General features: G+C 36.9%; 1 protein-coding gene across 2 annotated transcripts in view; it reads left to right on the top strand.

Annotated features, from left to right (window-relative positions):
- Window positions 1–26,484, top strand: part of necab2 (N-terminal EF-hand calcium binding protein 2) — a 103,405-nt gene extending 76,921 nt beyond the window's left edge. For both annotated transcript variants that reach the window (XM_044123612.1, XM_044123611.1), the window contains 4 exons: window positions 14,883–14,995; window positions 18,546–18,623; window positions 20,497–20,588; window positions 21,921–26,484. In XM_044123612.1, the coding sequence (XP_043979547.1) occupies window positions 14,883–14,995; window positions 18,546–18,623; window positions 20,497–20,588; window positions 21,921–21,949 (312 nt within the window). In that variant the 3' untranslated portion in view covers window positions 21,950–26,484. The remainder of the gene's footprint in view (window positions 1–14,882; window positions 14,996–18,545; window positions 18,624–20,496; window positions 20,589–21,920) is intronic.
- The last annotated feature ends 970 nt before the right edge of the window (window positions 26,485–27,454 follow it).

Genomic DNA, 27,454 nt, shown 5'->3' with positions numbered 1-27,454 from the left:
TTTCCAGTTAAAGCCACTCTGCATCTCTTTTCCCTGCATCAAGAACCCATTTTATGATGCATATTTAATTATGAGTGATTACCATGACCAGAGTTAAACACGGAGCCAACCTGTGTCACATTACACCGCTTCCGAGGATAAAAGTTAGTTTGGTAAAACAGCAGAAGCTCAAAATCAGCAAAAAAATAACCAAATAAATTAATCCAGGAGTGGGCGGAGGTTCCACACAAACGTCTTTGCTGTTCAAATTTATTTCTCATCTCGTCCATGCAGTCACCTGACCAGCCATGATCAGAGCAAAATCATAACCTGGGTTTTAGTGACAAGGTTTGTCCTTTATTGATAAAAAAGCAACACTAGCTCCCAAAAATTGCACAGTAAAATATAAAATGTTGAATAATCCAATGAGTCTCTATTTCAGCTCCAGCATACAGGCCGTAGGGTCAGTATCTGGCATAGACAACATAAAGCAGGATGGTAAAGTAATGGGTGAGGGATATTTTCTTTGACCAGTAGGGGGCAACTAACAGCTGAGCATTGTCTGAACACTACAGAGTTTTGTTTCCCACTATGAAAGCCCAACATAAAGATTGAGCTTTTATGCCTCAAAGCTCAACTCACCTCAAACTGGCTTCTTGAACATGACAATGCGATTACACCAGTGTCCTCCAGTGGCCTCTGGTGACATTCACATATTGAATGGTTGATTCATATTGTGGATCTTTGGCCAACAAATGTGAAGCAACTGTTTGATGTTATCTTGTCAATGTGGCCCAAAATCTTAGCAATAGCTCTGATACCCGAATCTACGCCATGAAGACTAAAGATAGTTAAGAGGGCTAAAGATGATCCAAATATGCACTAGAATACCTATTTTGGGGTTGGTGATTATAATAATAAAAAAAAAATTTCTGCCCTGAAACTATTTAATAAATATCCAGATCTGGTATTTATTTTCTAGTAATAAATGTTTACATAGTTTTTTGTAATAGGTTTACATGTTTAAAATGATCCTATCTGTTTATCCAGCTCGTCAGTATGTGACCTGTCAGGCTAGTTACTAATGATTAGTCATGCAGTGTGACGGTTTCTAAAGCTCAGCCTGGAATTTCATTTTTAGAATGAAAACTGTTTTTGTTGTTTTATTTGTATACCCTTTAGCAGAATATTATTGCTATAGGGAAAAAAAAATCAGATAATATTTGCAATTCTGGGTTCAAGTAGTTGTTTTTAAATGATCAAACCATTTCCTTTTATATCCTGTGATAGGGTAGCAAGCCAGTTCTGAGGATGCTGGGATGTACTTGGCATGTCTGGTCATTTTGGTATCTAACCAATTAGAAAATGTTCCGTCAACTAATATGAATGTGAAAGAGTTTAAATTATTTGTACCGTAAATCACATATTTGTTCATTTCAACCTTTGTAACGCTATCATGTTACAGGTCAGCCACTCCTTCATGTGAACTTCTGTCACTTATTGTCAGTCACTTATTCTTTATTTGCTCCTTCTGCATTCAGCAGGGCAGTGTGAGCTTTACTGCAGTGGTCCATCCATTACTTAAACACAAGGAGAGTTGTAAATTACTCCTCATTTAAATAAATGAGGGACTCTTCAGCCCAGAGCAAAAATGAAGAGACAGCAGAGGAGGGGGAGTGAGGTGGGGGAAGAATACCAAGTTGAAACGACAAAGGACAAAAGAAGAGAGAATGAGTGGGTGAAAAAACCAAGGGACAAAAGCAGAGACGAGAAAGTTGCAGATCCTTGAGATGTCGTGAAACAAGAGCAGCAAAATTCAGAAGCTTCAAGGCTGCAGGAAGAAAAAAAGCCGAACATTGAAGGGGGGCAGGGAGATGAGTACTGAGTGATGAGGCTGAGAGAAAGACCTGGATATGAGTAGCGGGTATTTCCCAGTTCCCATGGTAACATACTTCCTTCCAGTGCTCTAATTTCCACCCTCAGAGGGGTAATGTTCCACATTACGACTTTCTAAACACATAAATACATGAACACACACATAAACATCGAAACATAGACTGTGTCCCTGATTGTTGCTGATAAGTTTGCACATTTTACTGTATAACATCTTCAAGAGGCTTAAATATGTCCATGGGGAAAACAAACACAACTTCTTGACTCTAAGGCTTCATTGTTTTTACTGAATACTTAATTTTGTTTGTCTTCTTTTTGTCCCAATTAAATAATAATTATAAAAGATATAAAAACTTTCACTTAAAATTAAATTTATAAGATTACTTATTTGCAAGAGCTTAGACATAAAACATGTCACAAAAAAAAAAACACACACATTATGGGGGCCTGTCATAGCAATGCAGAGAAGAGCGTTGAAATTATCTAAAAATTGTTCAGGGGCTCAAAGATCATTGAGTGAGCAGAGAGCAGAGCTGCCGGTTAGAACGACAATAATGGCTGAAAGTTTGAACGACAGAGATGACAAAACACTCAGTTAGTACAGAAGAGGGCTGAGCAGAATTTTATAGTGACGCCACCTTGACAGAAAACTTAATACAGACAAGGTGGTAGAAGAGCAAAGGAAGTAAGTACCATATGACTGTATGATGTTCTTAAACTTAGCATTGTTGCTCATTTTTAGCATCAGAACCCTTAATTTGGGTTTAAACCAAAGGGCTCAACTTGGCAGGTCCCGTTTAAATTTCTTCAGAAATGTTCTAGTATTACTTGTGATTAAATTAGTATAAGAAATGAACATTTTTTCTGGTAACAAACTGCCACAAACTATGAATCAGATTTTTACTTTTGTGATGAATGTCTGTTTTATAATATATTCACCATCAATGACAAGAAAAAAAAAAGAAAAAAAAAAACTATTTCACTTTTATAACAATTTCACCAAATGTACAATTCTTATTAAGTAATAAGTAGTATAAGTAGTATTTCAAAAGAGCAGAAGAAATCTTATGGTTTTTTTAACAATATCAATATTTGTTGTCAATCTGTTGCTAAGAGATGAGCGCCTTTACTGATAATGAAGTGCTATGAAGTAAACAACAGATTTTTACTTTTATATTGAATGTCTGTTTTATAATATATTTACCAGCAATGACAAAAAAACAAAAAAAACATTTTCACTTTTCTGCCCAATTCACCAAACGCACAATCCTTGTTAACTAGTAAGTAGTATTTCAAAAGAGCAGTAGAAATTGTATAAATTTTGAACAATAACAATATTTGTTGTTAATCTGTTGCCAAGAAATGAGCACGTTTTTCTGGTAACTGAGTGCCATGAAGTAAACATCTGATTTTTACTTTTGCAAAATTTACCAAAAATAAATTTCTTGTGTCTAAGAAGATGAGCAGTATTTCAATAGAGCTTATGTTTTATAAACAATAATATTAGGTATTCTTTGGTGTTAAGAGATGAGCTTTGCTTTCTGGTAACAAACTGCCACGAAGTATAAATCAGTTTCACTTTTGTGTTGAATGTCTATTTTGTAATATATCCAGCACCAATGACAAAAAACCCCAAAACATTTTCACTTTTCTGCCAATTTCACCAAATGCAGAGTTATTGTTAAGTAGTGTAAGTAGTATTTCAAAAGATCAGAAGAAATCTTACATATTTTGAACAATAACAATATTTGTTGTTAATCTGTTGCCAAGAGATGAGCGCGTTTTTCTGGTAACCGAGTGCCATGAAGTAAACATCTGATTTTTACTTTTGCAAAATTGACCAACTGTAAATTTGTTGTGTCTAAGCAGATAAGCAGTATCACAAATGAGCTCATGTTTTATAAACAATAACATTACTTATTAATTTGGTGTTAAGAGATGATGCATGTTTTCATAAGATGCAGGTGACAAAAAAGTTGATTTTAGATTTAAAAGGATTTTCTTACATGTTAGCATGATATACTGAAGAATAATTGGCACAATACATTTTAAGGATTTCTTTTGCAGTTAACATTTATATTGTTGATACTCCTCCTTTTTGCCACAGTGAAACTTTTATACTAAACCTTGACTGATGGTGACCCATTTTGGTCTTGTTAGACTCCAGTTTTTTGTCTTTTCGATGTCTTTGTCAGTCTTGCAGAATTTGTCCTTGTTTGTATTGAACAGAATTGGCTTTTTGCTGCCCCTTTTTGTCTTCACCTCACTGTGCATGTCATATTCATTCTCACCCACTCATGGCCAGTGCTGAGCAAGTTTTACACCGATGGCAACAGGACTTATTAGCATCCTCTTAAGTAAGAGAGAGTCTTAGTGCTTTGTGGGTCTCCTCGGACTCTTTTCCACTGTAACTGAATTTCTCAATTTGAAGTTAATGAATGTGCAGACCAGTCTTCTTTCACCTGTTATATTTTTATGATTATGTTGTTGGAGTGCAGCATGGTGGGGTCGGAGGTGGAGGTCAGGGAGCTTTCGGGGTGCATGGTGGATGTCATTATGTATAGACGCACAGATTCATACTAGTGTTAAAGTGGATATGCTCGATGACTTGCTGAAAACACAGTTTGCACCCGTGACACTTTAAATGTTTTTGTGTTTATTCTGTAAATCCTACATATTATTTTAAAAATAGACGATTATAAGAACCCATCTATGCTTATGGACAACAGTAGACTAGTATGTGCCTTCTGATGAGCTTGTTTTGCCTTTTAATGCAAAAAATCCAGTTTTTAATTTATTGTAAACAGAGAGAGCTGAAAAGCGCTTTGTGCAGTGTTGCTTTTAATTAATCATGAATGTGTGAATAATTGAACAAGTCAATTAGTTGGTGAATGGTCCGCTGTGTCAATAATTGTCACAGTTATTTTGTTTTAGGTGGTTTCATCATACTAAAGCTGCAAATCCGGACTTATTGATTCTACTTAAGAACTAGACACATTTATTGTGGCATACTTCAAATTTTGACTGGAGAAGAATGTCAATTTCTGAGAAATAACACTTTTGATTGCGTGATTGTTTGAACCATTTTGTATTGGTTGACAACACACTGTACGTTTATTCAAGTTTATTTGTATAGCATAATTCAACAATAAGACAGTTCAAAGTGCTTTACATAAAAAAAACAGTTTTTTAATGTATTTTGGCGCTAAGCCGTTCAGTAATTTATAAACTAACAAAATTATTTTAAAACTGACATCCATGTTGAGACTTATTTCAGTAAAATGTAGCTTGAGGTCAAATTAGAAAGATTTGACTAAAAAAATACAGTAAACAGAGATGAAAATATAAATCAGTTCATCAATTGTCCCATTTTTTTATTTAATGATCGAAAATATGCTTAGAAAATTGTTTCAATTCCTACATATTGATATCACAGCGTACTCCTTTTAGTAAAGCTCAGACTGATCTTTTGTAGAAAAGTGAATTCCTGCTGCTTCCATTCATAACTACTATATTTCACAAAACCTCAGCATGAGTCACTAGTAAGGAAACCTTTGTTGGCTCAGATGCGAGTTTAAAAAATCCTATTTTTTGTTCAAGCATTCATCTACCTTTATAATAAATTTACAGCTAGAACTAAGTTTCAAAAATTGACAATGAAAATGACAAAGTGAAATGTCTGCTTTATGTGAAAAGCCAAAGCCTGTTTGATGCAGTTGCACAATTTAAAAGCAGCCTCACAAAGAGACTAAGCAAACATGAAATTACTCTCTTAATTAAGATACTTCAAAACCAATTCACTACAAATTAATTTAACCTTTGAAGGTAATGACTTTTACCGCACATTTTTAGGAACCAAACTGGAAGGTCCTAGTTGACATTTTCATTTAAAGGATAAGAAATTTAAGAATATTGATTTGTGGTTGCAGAATGAGGTACTAACCAGTGCTACAATACGTTTCTCTATATAACCTCATTTTAAATTCTGATTTAGTGAATAGAGGTCAACTTTTATCTTACCCATCCACAGAATGTTTTCCCAAGAATTTTGGGAAAATATTTTTGTTCTGGAAAAATGGAGACTTTATGTCCTTTTTCTCAGTTGTGGGTTTTGCCTCAGAGCTGTGCCTTGCAGACAGTTTTTGCTCAGTCTCTTTTTTTTTATGGTGGAGGCATGACCTCTGACCTAAACTGAGGCAAGTTTAATTGCTCTGAAAATCCAGAGCCTGGGACTTCCGGTTGAGGCAGCGCCATGTGAGGACGTGGGTTTGTGAGCTCCACACCTGAACCATTTCATTTCTGATACGGCTCTTATAAAATTACGCGATATAGCCTTGCACAAGCTGTTGTGTATATATTAGACAACATCAACCTTTCAGGCATGCCAAAAAAATCTCAAGTCAACAAGTTCGGACAAGACGCGAGGGCCTCTGAAGCGGAAGCCAGCTCAGCTAGCATAGCTTGCTTAACCTCAACAATGACGACTGCGGCGGGCAACCAGAATGCCATTATGGAGGAATTACAGTCAATGAGGCAAGAATTGTTGAAGAAAATGGACGAAAAGGCTATTGAAATCCAAACGGAGCTGCGCAATGTCACAGATAAACTCAATAAAAGACTGGACAAACTTGAGTCACACATCTGAGCTAGAAAACGGAGTGACCGCTAATGCTAACTCTATTGCGACTATGGAGTCTGACTTGTCTGGGATGAAAAAAGAACTTTCCCTGCTCAGAGCCCGGTGTGAGGATCTGGAGGCCAGATCACGGCGTTGCAACGTCCGCATCACCGGAGTGAAAGAGGGGCGCGAGCAAGGGAAACATCCGTCAGTTTACGTAGCTGGTGTGCTGAAAGAAGCCCTTGGACTGGACAAGTTGCCGACTCTGGATAGAGTGCATCGGACCCTCCGCACAAAGCCAGTACAAGATGACTTGCCACCAAGGGCGTTTGTGGTTAAATGTCACTACTTCACAGAAAAAGAATTACTTCTCAAAAAAGCAGCAGAGGCTGGAGTGATAACAACCGCTGATGGTGACACTATCCGCGTCCTGCCGGACTTCACCCAAGCTGTGAGTAAACAACGCGCCGCTTTTACCGAAGTAAGGAAACTGCTTCGCAGCTGCGCAGGAGTCCGCTACGGCCTCAGATACCCAGCGACGTTAAGGATTACTACGGCGGATGGACAAGAAACGACCTTCAAGGATCCAAAGCGTGCGAAGGAGTTTGTTCTGAAGGAGTTGCTGAGCGCTGAAGCGTCCCATTAAGCATGACCGTTCGCAAGGGAGCATGGCCTGGAGTTATTAGGACTGGACGGTGCCGTCGCAGGACAATAACAAACATTCGTGCTGAATAATCGGATCTTACAGGTAATGCGTGCGTATATTGAGCCTTATAGTGCGTTTTCTTTATAAAAGAGACATACCATAATGTCTAATTTTGAATTCTAAGTTTTGGCTTTTTTGATACTTGCAATTATTATTATTTTTTTTAATTTTTTGGAGCCTTGTGATGCTATATTGGAATGGGTCACTACTGCTGTAGAAATTGCATCGTTGCGTTTTATTACCGTTTGTAATTGGGTTCTGGTGTGGGCTAACATGGTAAGCATTTATCAGTTTGGATAGTGAGGAGATACACTGTGAGAACTGGAAGTATAGCGGCCTCCTTTTGAGGCTAATTTTTATTTTTTTTCCCTCTTTTGCCGTTCTATTATAGGTGCTTTGTTAATTTTGTGTTCATTATTCCCCCCTCTCCTGCCCCTTGTCCTTTTTTTCTCTCCCCTGTTCCCCTCATGGGCTACATGTTGGATGCCTCTTTTGTTGAGTCTTGTCTATGACCTCTGCAAATAATAAGATACTAACCAACACCACTTTGGTGTGCTGGAATGTCAGAGGATTAAACCATCCGGTGAAACGTAACAAAGTATTCTCTCATCTTCAGAAATTGCAAAGTCGCATTGTTTATTTGCAAGAAACCAATTTGCTAAATAAAGATCAGTGTAGACTCTGCAGAGGTGGCTTTACACAATATTTTCATTCGGATTTCAACAGTAAGAGCAGGGGAGCAGCTATTTTAATACATAAAGATGTACAGTATGAAGAGTCTAAAACAATTAGGGATAAAAATGGCAGGTATGTCATCACACAAGGCAAATTATTTAATAGGCCTGTTGTTCTTGCTAATGTTTATGCCCCTAACTGGGATAATGTGGATTTTTTTAGCAATCTTTTTTCCCTCTTACCAGATCTTGAATCGCACAATTTAATACTAGGTGGGGACTTGAATTGCACTTTGAACCCAACATTGGATCGTTCCAGCCCAAAAGTTGCCACGCTTAGTAACTCAGCCCGTTGTATTAATACGTTTATTGAAACATACGGAATGGTGGACCCTGGAGATTCAAATATCCATCATCCAAACAGTTCTCTTTTTCTCCCAAGTACACCAAACCTATTCAAGGATTGACTACTTTCTGATTGATGAGAGACTCTTGCCCATGGTTACCCAAGTAGATTATGGCAGCATTGTAATATCAGACCATTCCCCAGTCACTCTGCGGTTAGGCTTTCCTGAAGACAAATCTCCCACCTTTTTGGCGGATTAATCCTTGACTGCTGTCTGAACAAAGGTTTGTCGACTTCATCAACGCACAAATAGATATTTTCATTGAGTTAAATGAGTCGCCTGAGATAAGTAATGCTATACTTTGGGAAAGTCTAAAAGCATATCTGAGAGGTCAAGTGATATCTTACGTTGCTGGTGAAAACAAAAGGAGGGCTAAACGGGCCTCAGAGCTTATTGAACGAATTAAAACCGTAGATCAACAACATTCAGCTTCACCTTCTGTTGACTTATACAGAGAAAGAATCCTACTTCAAACAGAATTTGATTCAATCACTAATACCAAAGCCATAGACATGCACCTGAGGTCACGTCTCACCTATTATGAGTCTGGGGATCGTGCCGGCAAAATGTTGTCCCATCAAATTAAACAGTCAGCATCTGCAGGTTTCATTACAGCGATAAAGGATGAGCATGGTAACATACTTACTAACCAAAATGAGATTAATACTCAGTTTAAGTCATTTTATGAGAATTTGTATACTTCTGAAGCTGGTGACACTGCTTTGATTGAAGACTTTTTCAGTAATCTGACTATACCCATGCTAGATGACTCGGACAAATCTAAATTGGAGGGTACTATTACTATATCAGAAATAACTCAGGCTATCACAAAAATGAAACCCGGAAAGGCACCTGGTCCAGATGGGTTTCCCATAGAGTTTTTTAAAAAATTCGCACCAAAATTAGTCCCTTTACTGCTAAGAGTTTTTAGGGAGATACTAGATAAAAAGGCCCTACCTGTGACTATGACGCAAGCAATTATCTCACTGATACTTAAAAAATCTAAAGACCCCTTGCACTGTGAGTCATATCGCCCAATTAGTTTGCTATGTTGTGATTATAAGATTTTGGCAAAGGTCCTTGCTGGCAGGCTCGAAGATGTTCTTCCCAAACTTATCCACCGGACCAGACGGGCTTTGTTAGGGCAGACAGATATCCAGTAATTTACGACGTCTCTTTAATGTAATCTATCAGCGCCATGATGTTGAACCTGAAGTAGTGATATCCCTTGACGCCCAAAAGGCATTCGACAGAATTGAATATGATTTTCTGTTTACTACACTCAAAAAATTTGGATTCGGCCCAGTTTTCTGTACTTGGATCACCATTTTGTACACAGCACCACATGCATCAGTACGAACAAATAAGGTCACTTCTAGTTTCTTCCCTCTCTCACGTGGTACCCGACAAGGATGTCCCCTTAGCCCCCTTTTGTTTGATATCGCTATTGAACCTCTGGCAATCTTGATAAGGGACTCCGCTAATTTAACTGGTGTGCAGAGAGGTGGGCGCGTAAACAAATTGTCCCTTTATGCTGATGACCTCCTCCTTTTCCTGTCTAAACCTAATATTACAATACCTATTGCTCTAAACCTAATTGGAAAATTTGGGCAGGTTTCTGGTTATAGATTGAATCTATCAAAAAGTGTTTTATTCCCAATCAACGACAAGGCACGTCAAATTGCCTTCCATAGTCTCCCCTTTATAGTCAGTAAAGATAGTTTTGATTATTTGGGCGTCTGTGTAACATATGATTACAGTTGCTTGTTTAACAAAAATTTCGCTAAGGCACTGAATAAGGCTAAATTAGACATGGAGAAGTGGTCAAAACTCCCTCTGTCTCTTGTAGGAAGAATAAACTCAGTCAAGATGACAATCATGCCAAGGTTCTTATATCTGTTCCAAACCATACCAGTCTTTATTCCTAAGAAATTCTTCAAAGAATTAAACAGACATATATCTGTGTTTATCTGGAATAAAAACATTCCGAGAATTAGAAAGGAATATCTAGAGAGACAGAAAGAGGACGGTGGACTGTCCCTACCTAATTTCCTTTACTATTACTGGGCAACCAATATCCATAAGTTTTTGTACTGGTTTATAGATCAAACGGGTCCTGAATCCCCAGATTGGGTCCACCTGGAACAACATTCTAGCAATCCAGTGTTGCTTAGCTCATTAATATGTAGCCCTTTACCTCTGAGTAAATGCCACAGGACGAATAATCCAGTTGTTGCGGGCGCTCTAAAGATATGGTTCCAATTTAGGACTCATTTTCAATTTAAAAATGCACTAACTGCATCTCCTGTGCGATGCAATGTCCAGTTCACCCCATCCTTGATAGATCCATCCTTTCAGAAGTGGCACGAGAGAGGCATAACTTGGCGTATGACCTTTTTGAAAGAGGTCAATTTGTTTCTTTTGAACAACTTAAAAGGCGCTTTGGTGTCCCTCAGGCTGACTTCTTCAGATATCTCCAGGTACGTAGTTACGTGAAAACTAATTTCTCATTAACACTTCCTCGAATAATGTGGATTGATGAATGTTTGGATATGAATCCGACTGATAAGGGCTTAATATCAGTTATATATGGCAAAATTCAGAACGCTGCATCCCCATCACTTATACATCTAAAAGAATCATGGGAAGAAGAGTTAGGGGAACTATTTACTGATACAGCCTGGCAGGCCGCGATCTCAAGAATCCATTCTTCTTCAATTTGCATTAGACATAGCCTGCTACAATTTAAGGTTCTGCACAGATTGCACTTGTCCCCTAATAAATTAGCTAGAATGTATCCTGGTGTAGATTCATCTTGTGTTAGGTGTGGACACAACCCTGCTGATCTCAGTCATATGTTCTGGTTTTGCCCTAGGCTCCTCCCCTTTTGGGAGTCAGTTTTTAGGACGATTACATTTATATGCAAGAGGAATATTGATCACAGTGCTCTAACTGCCTTATTTGGGGTTGTCCCTCCGACTACACCAATAACAACGCAGCAGGCCAATGCTATAGCATTTGTTACACTGCTTGCAAGACGCCTAATATTATTCAATTGGAAGAGAGCTGCTCCTCCATCTCATAAGCAGTGGATGGAAGATGTTATGCTCCATCTGAAGCTTGAACATCTGAAACATACAATACATGACTCAATCCAACAATACAATATCACCTGGCAGCCATTTCTTTTGCATTTTGAGACAGACTTCTGAGCATGTAGCCCTCCCCTCCTCCTTTCCCTTCCCCCCCTCTCCTTCCCCTTCTCCCCCCCCACTAAATATGCTGTGCCTTGCAGACAGTTTTTGCTCAGTCTCTTTTTTTTTATGGTGGAGGCATGACCTCTGACCTAAACTGAGGCAAGTTTAATTGCTCTGAAAATCCAGAGCCTGGGCCTGCAATTCTTTGGCGACTCCCGATCCATCCTAGCGTTTTGCACAACTAAATAGCTGCCATGAGAGTCTAAAGGATTTCTCAAATATGCATAAACAATCGAGACAATGCTATAGCTGTGTTATTGTTGAGGGAATAATATTGTAACATGATGTAAATCTAAAAAAGTTGGTCATAAATAATAGTGCAGAAGCTCACAAAGTGCACGACAATTCTTAATAATGGTCCACTACAAATGTGAGCCATTCCTGATAAGTTATTGTTAATCACAAGTAATATGCAATTATTGTCATTTCTAATGTAAGTTTATGAATTTAGAGAATAAGTACATATGAAGATATTTTTATGTACTTTATTGGTTTGTTGGTGAAGATACATGATTCACACTATGATGCTGACTCAGAAAACCAAGCTAAAGAGAGGAAGTCTCTAGATTTACCACCTCTGCAGGGCCAGCAGAGTCCGTGGGGAGCCAGTGTGATTGCAGTGATATGGTTTAGGGTGGCAGCATGGTTAATGGAGTGGTAGTGATTAGATTAACAGAGATTGCTGGGCGTTGCAGTGTTTCTAATTGAGTTGGTGGGATGTCCATGTTTGTTTTCCTCTCTTTGTTTGTGTCTTTATGTATTGTCCGCAGTAGTTGGGCTGTAATTCTTCTCTGTTTTATCGCTCTTATGGGTACTTCATGCTTACAAGTCCATGGAATCATTGCCTCATAAATTACATGGACACACAACAGCTGCCTTTACCATGTGAGAGCTTCGTGTTCATTCATGCAGCTCAATGTTGCAGCACTAGCACGGCTTCATGACAGCAATTTAAGTTAATGGCAGGTGATAAAAAGCAAGTCAAGAGATAAACAGTCATTACATGCTGGTATAGCAAAGTGTTTGATGATCACCAACACACAGGTGCATGCACTTGTGTTGGATTCTCAAAGCATGCATGCATGTAACAGTTGCCTAATGTGATGTTTTACTATCCCAATAACTGCAATAACACTCCAGAAACAATTAGAGAGATTAAAAACAGAATGGCTGCCCCATGGGTTCAGTTTCCAAAATAAAACAGGGCTTTTTCCTCTTTGGAAGAGATGCAGTAGAGAGGATAAATCGGTAAAAGACTAAAGGTTGATGTAAGTTTTAAGCAGAAAAATGAACAGAGTTAGGCTCGAAGAGGAGTTCAAGTTAATCATTTTGTGGTTAATTAGAAATGTCGGGGAAATGGAGATGAATGCTTTGTAAATTACATAAAATTTTAATTTCTTTTTAAACTTGTCAATACTTTGTTTAAACTTTTATTGTTTTCAAAATGACCATTAAATGGTGACTTTGAAGCAGAGTTGCACAATATAACAAATCACAATTGTCAGTATCGGTGTGTCTAATGTTGCATTTAGTATGAAATTCTTGGATTCAGTATTTTGTTAATGTCATGCCTTTACACTACTCACATTGAAAATACAATTTTCACCAGCCGAATGAACTTCATAAGCCTTTTTGCATACATTTAAAATGGTAATGGCTGAGATGCTAAAGGTCCTGGAGATTGATGACACAATGTAATTGTAAAGAAAGGAAAGTAACAGGAAATTTTGTTTAAATCATAAACGATATAGTCGTTAGGATTTTCAGCAATAGTGTGGCAATTACACATTTTCTGATATTGTACATCCCTTCTGTTTTATGAAACTTCACAAATCCCACATTTATTTACCTGTTTTTTATTATTTTTGCTTCAGTACCAGAAAATTTAATGGATTATTTTCACATTTAGACAATTTATCAACAGTCCTCAATATGTTCCATTAGGTTACATTTAAATGTATTCAGATGATATTAACTTATATGTGAGTTTTAAATTTTGTACTTAAGCAAATATATTACATTAAGATTTTTTTTACATATCCAAATTACAGCATCCACTTTTATTTATGCAAATAGAAACTATATCATTAAATAAAACTATAAAAGGTCTAAATTATAGGTGAAGGTTGGTGCACTGGGTAATGACTCTTTTCTCTCCGGGTGGTCAGGCCTTCATAGTCACTGTTTTTCCATGTGTGCAACCAAAAGCATCTTATTAACAAATTGTTCAAAATCAAGACTGAGTTGCAGCTCCAGGCCAAGAATGAGTTTATATATTATTCATTTACTAGGGATGTTCCCTATTGATCAGATTCCAAGTGTTTCATCTGGGTTCTGATCAACCCTTGCTGGAGGAAGATTTTATTGACCTGAAGCAGCTGACATTTAAATGCAGATTACTGCTTTCTGATACAGTAACCAAGCAGTTGATAGTGCTGCTATCACTATTAAATGTGTGTCTATGTTGTCCCCTCAGATTCAAAAATGATAGCTGGCCCTGAAAGGTTGTCTTATGGTTATAAATAATACATGATAAAATAATGACCCACCTTTCTGTCTGTGAGTGTGACCGTTGTGCACGTAAACCTTCGTTTGTGTGTGTGTGCAGCAGTGTTTTAGTGCTTCAGTAAGACTCTGCTGGAGTTATCTGGGTTAGAGAGGATTCATTTTTAATTTATCTGGAGCAATGCAATAGAGCAATAGCCCATAAAGACAGGAAGTGATTATTGTAATCAATTACCGAGAAAGAGATTTTTGTTTTTGCTTGGAGCTTTAAAGCACACAAATTATAAACCAGCTTTCAGGATTTATTGTAAATTTGAAAGGATTGCATATTAATCTGGCACTTTGTTGTTGACCGCTCAAAATCCCAGTTGCAACTCATTAATACACTGTGTACTTTCTCACAGACATTAACTCACATGTAAATGATTAAGTTGTAGCTTCTAGAAAAATGCCTTTTAACAGAAACTTCTATTGTCTTTGTGAGACCTTCAAGGAACAACAGTCATGCCACCATTTCTCATAACCTTATTCTTGAATTGATGCTGAGGAAAAGGGACAAAAGCCATTTAATATTGAAGGCTTTCTGATAAAGTTTTTATTTTTTTTCCTTCAATACTAAACCAAGTCACTAAAGGTAAACCTTTTCCACTACTATGGCTCATTCTGAGACATGCTTGACCACATAGTTTTGGTTAAAACACTGCAACTACAATGCAAAAAAAATTAAAAGACAAGAGAAGCAAGGAAGGCATTGAGTATTGAAAATGATTTTCATAGAGTAAGGAAATCATGAAGATTTATTGGTTCGCTTGAACTGACTTCCTTGTTTGCCGTGTCTTGCAGTCTTTGCTGCTGATTCGCCAGGAGATGGTGGTGTCCCAGAAGAAACTCGGCGAGTTCTGCGAGGCTCTGAAGCAATACCTGAAGAATGTCTCTGCTCAGAGAGACTGCTTTCAGTAAGTCTCATTAATGCTCTACATTTTTACAACTGCTGAGCTACACAGAGCACAACTGTAACCCCATTTTAATTATTAATGTGCTCCATTTTAGGAGTCAAAACCTCACAATATTTCTCACTTTACTTATCAACGCCTCACACTGGTGTCTGGTTGTTCCTTTATTAGTAGTTTGTGCTCCTGCATGTATACCAAATATTCAGTGTGCTTTCAGTGCTTTAGATCAACGAAAGAATAATATTCAATGCAAATAATGAAACGGCTTTTATATGGTCTGATATAGAGATGCTGTAACTATTGGAAACCTCATGCATCTCCCACTCAGACTCAGCTACTGTGAAACACTAATATCCAGAGAGATTTCCCCAAATCCCAGACTTAATATTCTCCATGTATTGTCCAGAGTCTTGTTCAGTTTTTGCCCTTGGCAAAACGTAAAGGTTCTGGTTCTGCTGCACAACTTTTTATATTACCTATTCGGCCACCATTTACTGAAGTAAAAGGTAAAATCTCAGCAGGAGGAACAGAGGGAAAGGTATAAATCTCGATGGCTACATAGAACACCAAAAGGTTAAATGAACAGGGAAAAGCCTGATTCATTCTTGGAAATGTATTATGCTCCCACCATCCCTCTTTAAAACAGTTTCTTGTTGTACTGTACAGAAGAAGAAAGTGACAGGTTGATTTTAGGATGGTTTATGTGTTTTAAATTAAAGGTTTTCCCCACAAGGCAAGTCCTTAACTGGTACATGGGAGCACACAACTGGATCTGTTTTTTTAGTCATGTTTTAATAGTAAGACAATATATTTTTAAAGAATACCAAGTAAAAGATTGTGCCATACAAAAGAGCTTCAACAAGGATAAAGATGGAACTTAAGGAGGCTGCATAAGTGTAATGAAAAGAATGTAATGAATTTGAGTTGAAAAGATGACCCTAATGGAGCAAACTGTGTTGTACTTCTTGGTAGGGATGGTTAATTACTGTAATTACTGTAGGATGAAATTCTTTTGTATTATTGTTGGAATGAAATTTTTTAGCAACAGTGACAAACTAAACATGATTTTCTTCTTTTCTAAAAGAAATATATCTCTAGCATATCCATTATTGTGGCATTTAGTTAATGAAAATAATTTTAGGCCTCCATAACTGATCTATAGAAAGTGAAATTTGGTCTGAATTGACTCCAGGAGAAAGGTTGTGTTGTTTTAGTCCATGTACACATTTGGATCTCTCTCTCTCAGCTCTGTGAAGTTTAAAATTAGGAATACATTAAGGTTTTACACTTAGAGAAAGACACTGCATAAATGTTGCTCAGTGTGTGAGACGTTTCCTGAATAATCCTTGTTCATATGGGTATTAATGTCATAATTAGGTACTTAAATTAGTGTTACATAGGGTTGCTTTAGTTCTAAATATGGGGGAGTAAGTGAAGGGTTTCACTGTTTCGTTTGGTGCTCTCAAGCTTGTTCTCTGTTCTAACAGAAAAAAAATTTATTTTTTCTGAGTTGGAAAAAAAAAAAACCTGTTCTCTCCTGCAGGAACTCACAGGATTGACTGCTTGTCAGGTGTCAATATATTAACACAGTCAGGCACAAAACAACAAATCTCAATCTGCAGTTGGCCTTTTTTGTTTGTTCCAGCAGGTTTAGGTGGAGGATTTGCTAAGAGGATTTCTTAGTGGAGGAACGTTATTACTTGTAAATATGTTTTTCTAACCTATTTTTTCTATTTCATGAAGTGTTTTGTAAAAGGTTGTTTTCTCTTTGCTTTCCCAACTCATTATCTTTTAATGTGCATGTGTGATTACATGCACAGCACTTTATTAAACCCTCAAGCAGAGCTTAAAATGCATAGCTTATTCTTATGAGACCAGGTTGCAGTTCACTTGTTGCCCTCTACAGTCTCATAGAAGAATTGCATGCACACGCCACCTAAATGGGTTTACTTACAAGTTTTTTCAGCATATAGATCCGATGTTGAACCGGTAATAATAAAACATCACAAAACACTGTTTGATTACTGTGATAATTTTAAGATGATATAGACCTTAAATGTAATTTTCAGGCAACAGGTCAGGTTACATTTTCATATTTAAGAATCAGTTATTACAGGAAGTTGCAAAAAGCCCTACACATTACTTTGTTCATTACTTCCTTAATAACCTTTTACATGGTTATTATTATTGTTCATTGATCATTATTCATATTTAGTAAATTAGTTTATTGAAAAGTTCATTTTAGTAATTGAATTCATAAAGTGAAACATTATATACATTAAGTGCACACAGACTTGGGTGTGCAAGCTTTTATTTCTGCTAAATAGGATTCTCCCCTTTCAGTTAATGAAAACATGACATTTAAGGTTAGGAAATAACAGAATATTTAAAAAAATAAAAATAGAAACAGGATACAGCATTGTGTGTTAAAATCTGCTTAAAGATTTTCAGAATGTACTTTTACTCTGACAAACAAACCTCAGAATTTTTTTTTTTTACCTGGAAGGGTGAGATATGGAATCCTAAGAGCTAGTGGGCCAGTGTTTTTTTTGTTTGTTTATTTTCCTGAGCATAATGCAAGCAAAAACCTGAAAAGACATTTTAGAAAATCTGTTAAAGATATGAAAAACCTGAAATAAACAGAATTACGTGCAGGATATGACTACATTTTAAAGTCTGAATGACGTTTCTGGCTGAAATTCCATGAAAGTAGTTAGCTTTGAAAAAGTGTAAAGTTTTTAGCAGAATTTTTTCCCCTAAAAGATTTACTGTTCCATTAATTTCAATGGAGCCCTAGATGATCACAAAAAGCTGAATATTTCATAAATTGTAAAAGATGTCAATACCAAATGTCCTGAATGAGCAGAATATGGTAAAAGTTGAATGGTTGAAATAGCACAAAGTATGCAGAAGTAGTTTATAGATGAAAAGTGTATGGGGGGGAGGGTGGAGAAACTCGAGTGGGAATGCTTACAGCATTCACACTGTTTTTTTTTTTTGTTTTGTTTTTTTTGGCAGAACAAAACAGATTTTAATTAGTCTCATGGACCGATGGTCTTATTTTCCCTTCTAGCGCCTAAATACATCACTTGACAGATAAACTGGCACTATAGGAAACGCTGGAAATAGATCCTGTATTGACTATGAGCACCTTGTTGGATTCCTGCTTTTACACATTTGTGTTCCTCTGGAAGCAATAATGCAGCATGTAGTTTGTTACGGTGAAATAAACACTGAAATGCTTGTGTAAAGTCCAATAGTGATATCAGCCATTTACTCATACTGTTACAGTTTATTCTTGTTCTTTATGGATGCAAGTCTCCATATCTTAACTTCCTAATTTTCCTTTAGTTATTCCTATTATTTATCTGATGTCTTGTTTCATTGTACTTTCATCTTTTTCTTGACAATGATGTTTTCTTCTGTTTTATTGTCTAACTCATCTTTTCTGCTACACTTTTTTCCTATTGATTCTTTTCCAATATCGCCGTCTTCCTGCAGACAGAAAAAATGTGAACATTAATTCCTTCAACTCATTCTTGCTTCCCTTTAGTGTGACTGCAGTTCGTCTGCCAGATGGTTTGTCCTTCGTCGTCTACGAGTTCTGGGATGGAGAGGAAGAGTGGAAGAGGTGAGTGAGAAAAATTAGGATTAAAATAAATCTTTCATTCCAGATTAGGATTTTAAAAATGAGGCATTTGTGTCCTTTCGCATGTTTTCCACATTGTGTAAACGTTTATATAAACCATCACTAAGTAGTACATAGCTGAGGAAAAGTTTTTAAACAAGTTTATGGATTGAAATCGAATGATAGCCTAAATAAAACCAATGGTAACTAATTGTAATCAGGAGTTACCCAATTAGCAAATTGTGTCTGTTTTAATGTGAGTATTAATTCAGTGTCAAAGGTTTGTTATTGGACATTACGGTGGTGCTCAGACTGCATCAGGGCCACAGAGGAACAGAGATAGCTCAGGGATTAAGCCAGGGGTGTCAAGCTCCAGTCCTCAAGGGCCGGTGTCCTGCAGTTTTTAGATGTGCCACAGGTACAAAACACTGGAATGAAATGGCTTAATTACCTCCTCCTTGTGTAGATCAGTTCTCCAGAGCCTTGCTAATGACCTAATTATCCTATTCAGGTGTGGTGCAGCGGAGGCATATCTAAAAGTTGCAGGACAGCGGCCCTTGAGGACTGCAGTTTGACACCCCTGGATTAAGCAATTAAAAAATCTCCAGTTTAGGTCCACGTTTCAATTCACAATCTGAAAATGATGCAGAGGACCCCTGAAATCCGTGGGATTAGGAACCACAACCACCCATGAATAGAATTCACAAATATATGAAGTCCCCTCTAAAAACACTTATAATTGCCTAATTTTATAAGTCAAAGCCCAAATATGCCTTATTACACAATTATACACATAGTGGAAACAAGCTTAGCACTGCTGCATAAGTCCACGTCTTTTATCTCTGCTATTCTGGGTAGTCAATAAACACCATGGAAAATAAAGTCCACTCCTAGATTAGTTGATGTGCAAATGCCAATAGCATGTCGAATAATGAACTCTATAGCTATCAAAGTGATATTCGAGGCAGGAAGAATATTAATCCATAGAGACTCTGGAGGAGCTGCAGAGATCCAAAACTCAGGTGGAGGAGTCTTGACAAAACATCTACTGGACAGGCACTCAGAAAATCTAGGCTTTATGGAAGAGTGGACAGAAAAATGCAAAATGTGGTTCTAGAAAATATTGACACAGGAAGTGGAATAAAATAGACAACCATATTTTTTATTCGTAAAGACAAAATGTTTTCCTTTCCTTCTTTCTTAATTGTGTTTGCGTTGGTCTATCATATAAAGTCCAGTACACTGAACCTTCTAATCTTACTGTGACAAAATATGCCCAAGTCGTATCTTACCTGCAGCAGAAAGCCATCAAGCTGATCACACTTCAGAACATTTTGGAGAAATTAAGAGTGAGCAGAGTACGGGGCCAATTACAACTATTACAAGCAAAGTTTTTGGAATTTCATAAGATGCATCAGGCAACCCAAAACATCTGTAAATGAGAGAACACTGCTACAGTATCGGGTCATCAGTGAGTGAAGACATTCATATTGAGTACTTTTGAGTCAGCATTCTGGCTTATCTGAAAGGATGTTTGAGCCAACCAAGTCATTTCTTCCTGCAGCACTGTTTTCCTTATTGATTGGTGACCAGCAAATAAAAAAAAGCACTCACTTTTCTTTCATCAATGTCCTGAGCCTGTTGGATAAATCCCCCCCTCCCACATTTAATTAGCATTCCTCAGCTGCATCAGATCACTGTGATTTAGTGATGGCGGGCACGAGGCAAAGCTGCTGATCTGAATTTCTGTTCTGCTGCTCACAGCATCTCGCCGCTATTAATATTTCAGGTCTTACATAAAGGCTAAGCAATCTCAAGCCATGCATCCTTTTGAGTGGCTATGTGTATGCACTCTCACCTTTTCCTCTGACTTCAGGCACCTTCAATCGGCTCCCAACAAAGCCTTTCAGCATGTGAAGGTGGACACACTGTGCCAGCCTGAGGCCATCTCCTCCGTAGCAGTGCCAGGTTAGTAAAATGGCCATTAATGGAAAATTAACTTTATGATCTTGCCCTTCACTCAGAGGTATAGGCCTTTCATTTTAGCTCAGTCCATCATCCTCAAAATGCCACTTTTTAATGTTTAAGAGCAAAACATCCATCATTTTAATAATGAAGTACGGTAAGTGAAAATGTTTGACTTGATGCAGAGCTGCACTGCCTTGCCTTAACATGAGACCATGAGACATAGCGGTCTTCCAGCAATGCTGATGAGCAGCTGACTTTCAACTAACTTTGCCAGCAGAGCAGCTTAACAAATCAAGATGTCTTCTGAGAATAAATCACTGCCACCACAGCTGCTGTCGTTTGACCAGATGAGATCATTTGCCATCTTTTATGGTTTCATTCTGAACAAATGTTTTAAGTATAGCATTTATTTTTGCTATCCTTCCAAAGAAACTATTTTAGTGTTTAAAGTGGCCTTTGACTTCTCCAAGCTTTCCATTTTCCATAACTTGGCCATTTTCTAAAACCATGAAAAAGTATTTTTCCTCTGAAAGCTTTGCTTTTGCTTCTATTCTACCAAACTAAATGTTTTAGATTAAAATTTATTTTTATATCAGGCAAATATATATGACTAGGTGTTTTTATTTTTAAGTTATACTTTTTATCTCCGTTTGTTTGGCTTTGTCCCATTGTGTTGTGTCGTTGTGGCCGCCAGGTGGCGTTTTTCTCCTCTCGTTTTAGTTTAAGATTTTTGTGAGAAGATTTCTTTTTCTTTTTGTGTGTGTTACATGTTAAATTTGCAAAATGTAAATGTTGCCCTGACAGCGTTGTTACCGCTGCTGTGGGACTGCAGAGAGAGAAAGAGAGGGAGTTGAGAAGTTTTGATTTGTTTTCCTTCTTTCCCAGAAATAAAAAAAAAGAGAATTTAAACATCCTGACCGATGTCATCCGTTACACTGGCAAATATATATGTATCATATATATATATATGTATATATATGTATCAGGCAAATATATATGACTAGAGGAAATTACAAAAAAATAAATAAATAAATTGTTAAGGCTATCTGTAGAATCCAACCTGGCCCTGTGGAAAAAATATTTTCTGCTTTTTAAAGCATGAATTAACTGTATTATTTAATGTTTAATCAGCCAACACCAGGCCTGTATAGCCAGCAAATCACTGTTGAAACCACATATTTACTTGCACCACATCGTTATTCATCATCCAAAGCACCTCTTAATTTACTTTGAATAAAACTCATCTTCAAGACATCACTTGTCAGGCTGTTTCTCATCATACCTTGAATAACTTTCCCAGTCTCAAAGCTTCTTCCCTGCTTCTTTCTGCAGCCGCCTGGTGCAGCGTGAACAGGGATTGAGCATGAAGATGGTCGACTACACGCCAAGACTCCTCCTAGACACTTTCTTTTACTCCAACCTGTTTACTGCCCCTCCTCCTCCCTTTATCCTTTGACTCTTTTTGTAAGTACATGTTTACATAGTGCAAAGGAAGGGCATCATCTGCAGAGAAAATTGTTCAATTTAATGTGAGAATACAATAAATGTTTGCAACGGGATGATTTGATGCTTAAAGTAGCTCTGAGCCACTTTGAGGTGGAGTTTATGTAGCAAGGACTATGAGGTTGTAAGTCATGTAGCAAAGTCTGTTTTTGGATTATACATTGGCATTGTTATTTTTCTTTACAACACTTCATGATGGTGTCACCATAAACTGCTCATCTTGCTAACCTTCATTAACAAGTTGCAGCTAACTCTGCATTTCTGAAAACATTACACTCACATTGACCATTTTAAGCTCACAGAACTGATTAGGACCATCAGCAGCCATAAATGTCAGTTTAGTTTGCACTCTCAGGAAAAATGCAAGCCTCTGATAGCTGCCTCTCTAGTTAAGGTTAGGCATCTGGAAACTATTAAAAAGAAAATTAGGACAATATAAAATTCCAGTAGCTCCCACCAGGCTCACATCAAATGGCTTTTTGCAATGCTGTATTGATATAAGACTTGTGTTTGTTTCATGTAAGAAATAATTATGACAGACCAGTTGGTTTTACTGCTCCAGACACGACACAATAACATTCAAAAAACACTGCACTATGCAGTGTCCAAGTCCATCTTACTTTAGAGAGCATGAAATTTCTTCCATGCATACAGCCCAGAAACTAGTTTTAGGGATGTTGCATGTCAGAATTTCAACAGTTGCTACATATTGTTAATGGGATTTAAAATGTCTAATTTGGGATTTTAATGTCTAATTTATTTAATTATTTAATTTCTGTACAATTAAGCGTACAGTTAAGTACTCTTAATTGTCATGCTTCAGCAAAGCAGTCTTAAAAATGTCTATCTGAATAAATAAAATCAGGGCTTCTTTTTTTTTTAAAGGAGCATTCTCATAAATAATGGCTGCTGTGGGAGCAATGAGTAAATAAGGTTTTACACACCTGAGCAACAAAACAGCAGTCGTCTTGTTGGTGAGACAGACCCTGAAAGGAGCGAAACAGGAAATCTTCTCACAAAGATTCAGTGATAACCTTCTATTCATCGTTTTTCATAGGGCTTCGTTTTATTTCCTTAATTTATGAGCAGAGTTTATTTTTGTTGGGATGAAGATTTTGGAGAAAGAAAAAGTGAAGCACCTTGCTGCTTTCCATGCAACTCACCTGGTCTACTTTTTGCGTTGGTCTACAATTGGTGATGGTAGCTCATATTAGAGGTGACTGTCTAGCAGAGGTTGTACATAGTGAAACAGTGTTCTATTCTGATTATATTTGTATTTATTGACATGTCTCAGTGATATGGTGTAAATTCTTTCTCGGTGGAAGTGGATTCAGGGGGTGCAGCAGTTTCTCTTCAGTTTGTTTGAAATCTGTAACAAAGTCTGATTTAAAGCCTTAAACAACAACAACAAAAAAACATGGAACTAGTTTTGAACATTTGCTGGACCTTTGATTTCAAGTAAACAAGCTTGTGTGAAATACACTTGAAATTTGTCCATGAATATTGTAGAAAAATAACCAGTTTCCCTGACATATAATCACATTCACAATATGTATTTCACTTTTTGTATGAAAATCAATAAGTACAGTTGCCATGGCATTATCACAAAACCACCCTGATACAAGAGTTTACATACCTGCATGGGTGTTTTGGCCACAGAATATACAATACTTTACTTAAACATTCAGCTGTTAAATGAAAATTGTAATTATGTGAAGACAGAGGAGTTTAAAGTTTTTTCTGGTTTTGGGGAGTCTAATTAGGCCACTTGCCTTGTTAAATAAAGGAAACCGCCACCATTGTAAAGCAATGAGACTAAAAAAAAAGCACAATGTAAAAAGAATAAAAAAATATTTAAAAAATGTTTATATAGTGACCAACATGAAAGTATTAAGAAATCAATCATATTGCCATTGGCTTCCACTTCAGTCCTTGTTTGACTCACTTTCACCTGCGCTTCTGCTTCCTATCCAAGAGAGTCAGTAGTAGAAAGTTGGGAATCAATCCTCACTGGCACTTCTGTCAATTCAGCACCAATTCCTTCTTTTAGGGCGCTGGGCTGCCCTGAGCAGAGTCAGGACTCTGGGACTTGCAGAATAATAATATCCAGCTGCCGAAATATCTTTGTTACTGTGGATTTCTAATACAAATGTGTGAATTGTTTTCAGTAACCTCAGAGGTTTAAAGGGACCCTGCAGAGGGTTTGATCTCTTGATGGTGTTTTTAGGGAAGAACTGGGCCTTTTTAATAGTTAGAGATTAGGTGCCATTTATGAAGTCATTAAAATTTAGAGCATCTTTAAAAGTATGTTTTCTCCCTCGTTAACAGTAGGTATTAGCATTGATGAAACCATGACTCTATAGCACACCCTTCTATCCAATTAGCAAAAGTTTCACATCCATGTTAAAATGTTTTAAGGAATAAAAATTACAGTACTAATAAATACTAACAAACCTTATTCAGTGACAACTTTGAGCCTTGCTATAAAGCAGACTTAAAGCTAATGACAATGTAAACAGTGGCTGAGAGCTCAGCGTGCTCCAACAGATAGAAAAAAAAGCTGTTGTCTGACTACACATAAATATGAACAAACAAAATTAATTGTTGAAGCAAATAAATAAACAGGAAAGCAAAATACTTTTTCAGAAACACATTTATCTGTGTCCTGTGTGTATTGTCCTATCGATATCTTGGGATATCGATAGGACAATGAATCGCATGAATCACGTTTACTTGTGTTGCTTAGAGTTGCAAATTTTTACAGCTGATCCAACAGCTGATCCTTAGACTAGCAGGTTAGGCTCTGCTAGTCTGAGCCTAACTTTAACATACCAACATTTGACTCCTTATTCTTGACCAATTTATAGCCTTTCATATGACAATGCATTACATCTAACAGCTGACCTCAACAACCTAACATTTAAACTCCTCCTCTGAATGGTATGAGTATCTACAAGTTACTAAAGCAAATCCTAATCCATGCAGACGCCAGGGAGTTGAGCTTTTTGTATCAAAATAAATACTTTTTCGTATCCGTTGACGCCACTGACACTCTGGGTCAATGTTGAAAGCATCAGTAAAAATATATGTGCCCATCGTGCAAACCACCATCCAACACTGAGACACAAAGACTGTACACAAACTAATTAATTAATTGAGCTGCCTGGGCTGCTATGCCTGCGTTAATGGAAACATGAACAATCTAGCTGGAAAGCAAAAACAGAATCATCTATTTCACTCACAATGGAGATTAATTTGTTTTAACTGTTAATCCTTATTTGTTTGAGGAAATGGAGACTGTAACGATTGCCGAGTCTGAACATGTCACTTTAAATATGTAGTTTTTAAACCCATTCTGTTTTTCCATTTGTTGTAAGGTTTCCAAGCAGTTATTTTGGCTACAATGCATTCCCAGTGTAAAATTATGCCTTCCCAATTTGCTCAATTTTAGCAGTATTATATTTAATCTTTGCTGTGCATTAAATCATTTAACCCCCCACCCACCTCAATTAGTCAAAACATGAATCACGTTTGCTTTCTATAAGTTGAAATACTCCAGTAAAAACAAAGCCATATCGCATGAATTGGTGTTTACCTACAGCTTACTGAAAGCCATAAGCTTTACAGTGTTCAGCGCAGCCCACACGCTCTAATCGAGGATTCTTTCTTGGGGTGGAAAGTTGATGATGATTTAGAGGTAAAAAAAAATTTAAAATACGAGTACTGTTTCCTGTTAATACATTCCTGAATGTCCCTGAGACTGTGTTCTTTTTCCACCCTTCTCCCACCTCCTCCTCAGTGCTTTGTCATACAATGAAAGAGTTATGCCGTTGAAGTGTTTCACGCCAGTATGGCGTGAATGTTAGCTGCAGGAAAGAAAAAAAAAAAAAAAAAAAAAAAGGATCTGATGTTGCTGTTAACGTCAGAGTCTGTCGTCAAGCGATACAAAAAGCCAATCAGGAATTTGCCAAAATATCTGACATCAAGGCCATAACTCTTCCTTTCTATGGCGGTGTTCTTTTCTATCCTTCTATTGAGTGCATGTCTACTGAATGTCCAGTAATGTAGTATTAGGCCATGCTACTCCTTCAATAGGTTTTGTGCATTTCTTACCTTATTTATTTTCTAGTATTCCTATGAAGAAAACAGACTAAAAATGTGCTATATAAATACATATATAAGAAAGATGACATAAAAGAATGAATTATCACTTTTATGGCAATGTTTGATGAAATATTAATTCTTAATGTATGTTTCAGTAAAACTGCTTTCTCTTCAAATGTAGAGACTTATTGCAGGGATGCAAGTATGATGTTTGGTCTTTGAAGAATATCTTGTTGAAATTCTAGATGATGTAGAGTGATACAATTCAATAAAACTATAAAGCCGAAAATTGTATTGTTGGGAGTTTTTGAATGAGAAGTTGATCACAGCTGGTTATTCAACTTGTTTTAATCGGTTGTAATAAAATTAACTGTGAACCAAGAATTCACATCATGGCTACTTAAAAATGCTTAGTAATTCTTCCTAAAATGTCCAGCAAGATCAATTTATTATGATTGATATTTTAAACTCCTAACAACTAAGATTGTGCTCAGATTTTGTGAAAGCATCCTGATTATCCCAAAGACGTTTGGAAAAATATTTTGAGGACTAACCAGACAGGGAAACTTGAAGGACAATGTCACAACATCAGATTGTGACCTTAAGCTCAAAGCGCTCAGGTTATGCAGCAGGATAACAGTCCAAAGCAAAGCAGCAGGTCCACCTCTGAGTAACACCAACACACACGCAAATAATCACAAATTTTGGACTCGCTTAGTCAAAGGTTATGTGGTGTGACGTTATAATGGGCCAGTCATATTTGAAGAGTTATTTAGCTGCACTGAAAGTCTTTCAGAGATTAGCAGGCTAAAGTTTTTCCGCAGCCAACTAAAGATCTACTGCCAATTTCAACAAACACTAGGTTCTGGTTCCTGGCCAGAAAAGAAAACTCTTTTGAACGTGGGGCTGAATTGGTTTTAGATACATTTTAGCAGAAAAAAGGGAATGATTTCAAAATTCTTTTTTTGTATTTAATCAGAAGTCCTGGAAATATTCCCACTTACACATTCATTCTTAATTCTGTGCTAATTAAAAACAATTCAATTGTGCTTTAATTGTATAAAATTTTTTACTAATTATTTAGACTACAGTAATTATTTGTACCAATCAATAAAAAGGCAAGTTTTGGCTTGGTTGGCCCTGACAGGTGATCAAAAGGCAAATGCTTAAAATCTGAGGATGTCACTCATATCAATAAACCCCATGTATTTTGATGCACTTTTTAATTTAATAAATCCAATAAATATGGATTACATGTT

The sequence above is a fragment of the Gambusia affinis genome, linkage group LG08 (genome assembly GCF_019740435.1).
Source record: "Gambusia affinis linkage group LG08, SWU_Gaff_1.0, whole genome shotgun sequence".
Lineage (NCBI taxonomy): Eukaryota > Metazoa > Chordata > Actinopteri > Cyprinodontiformes > Poeciliidae > Gambusia > Gambusia affinis.
This window is presented reverse-complemented; position numbering and strand designations above follow the sequence as displayed.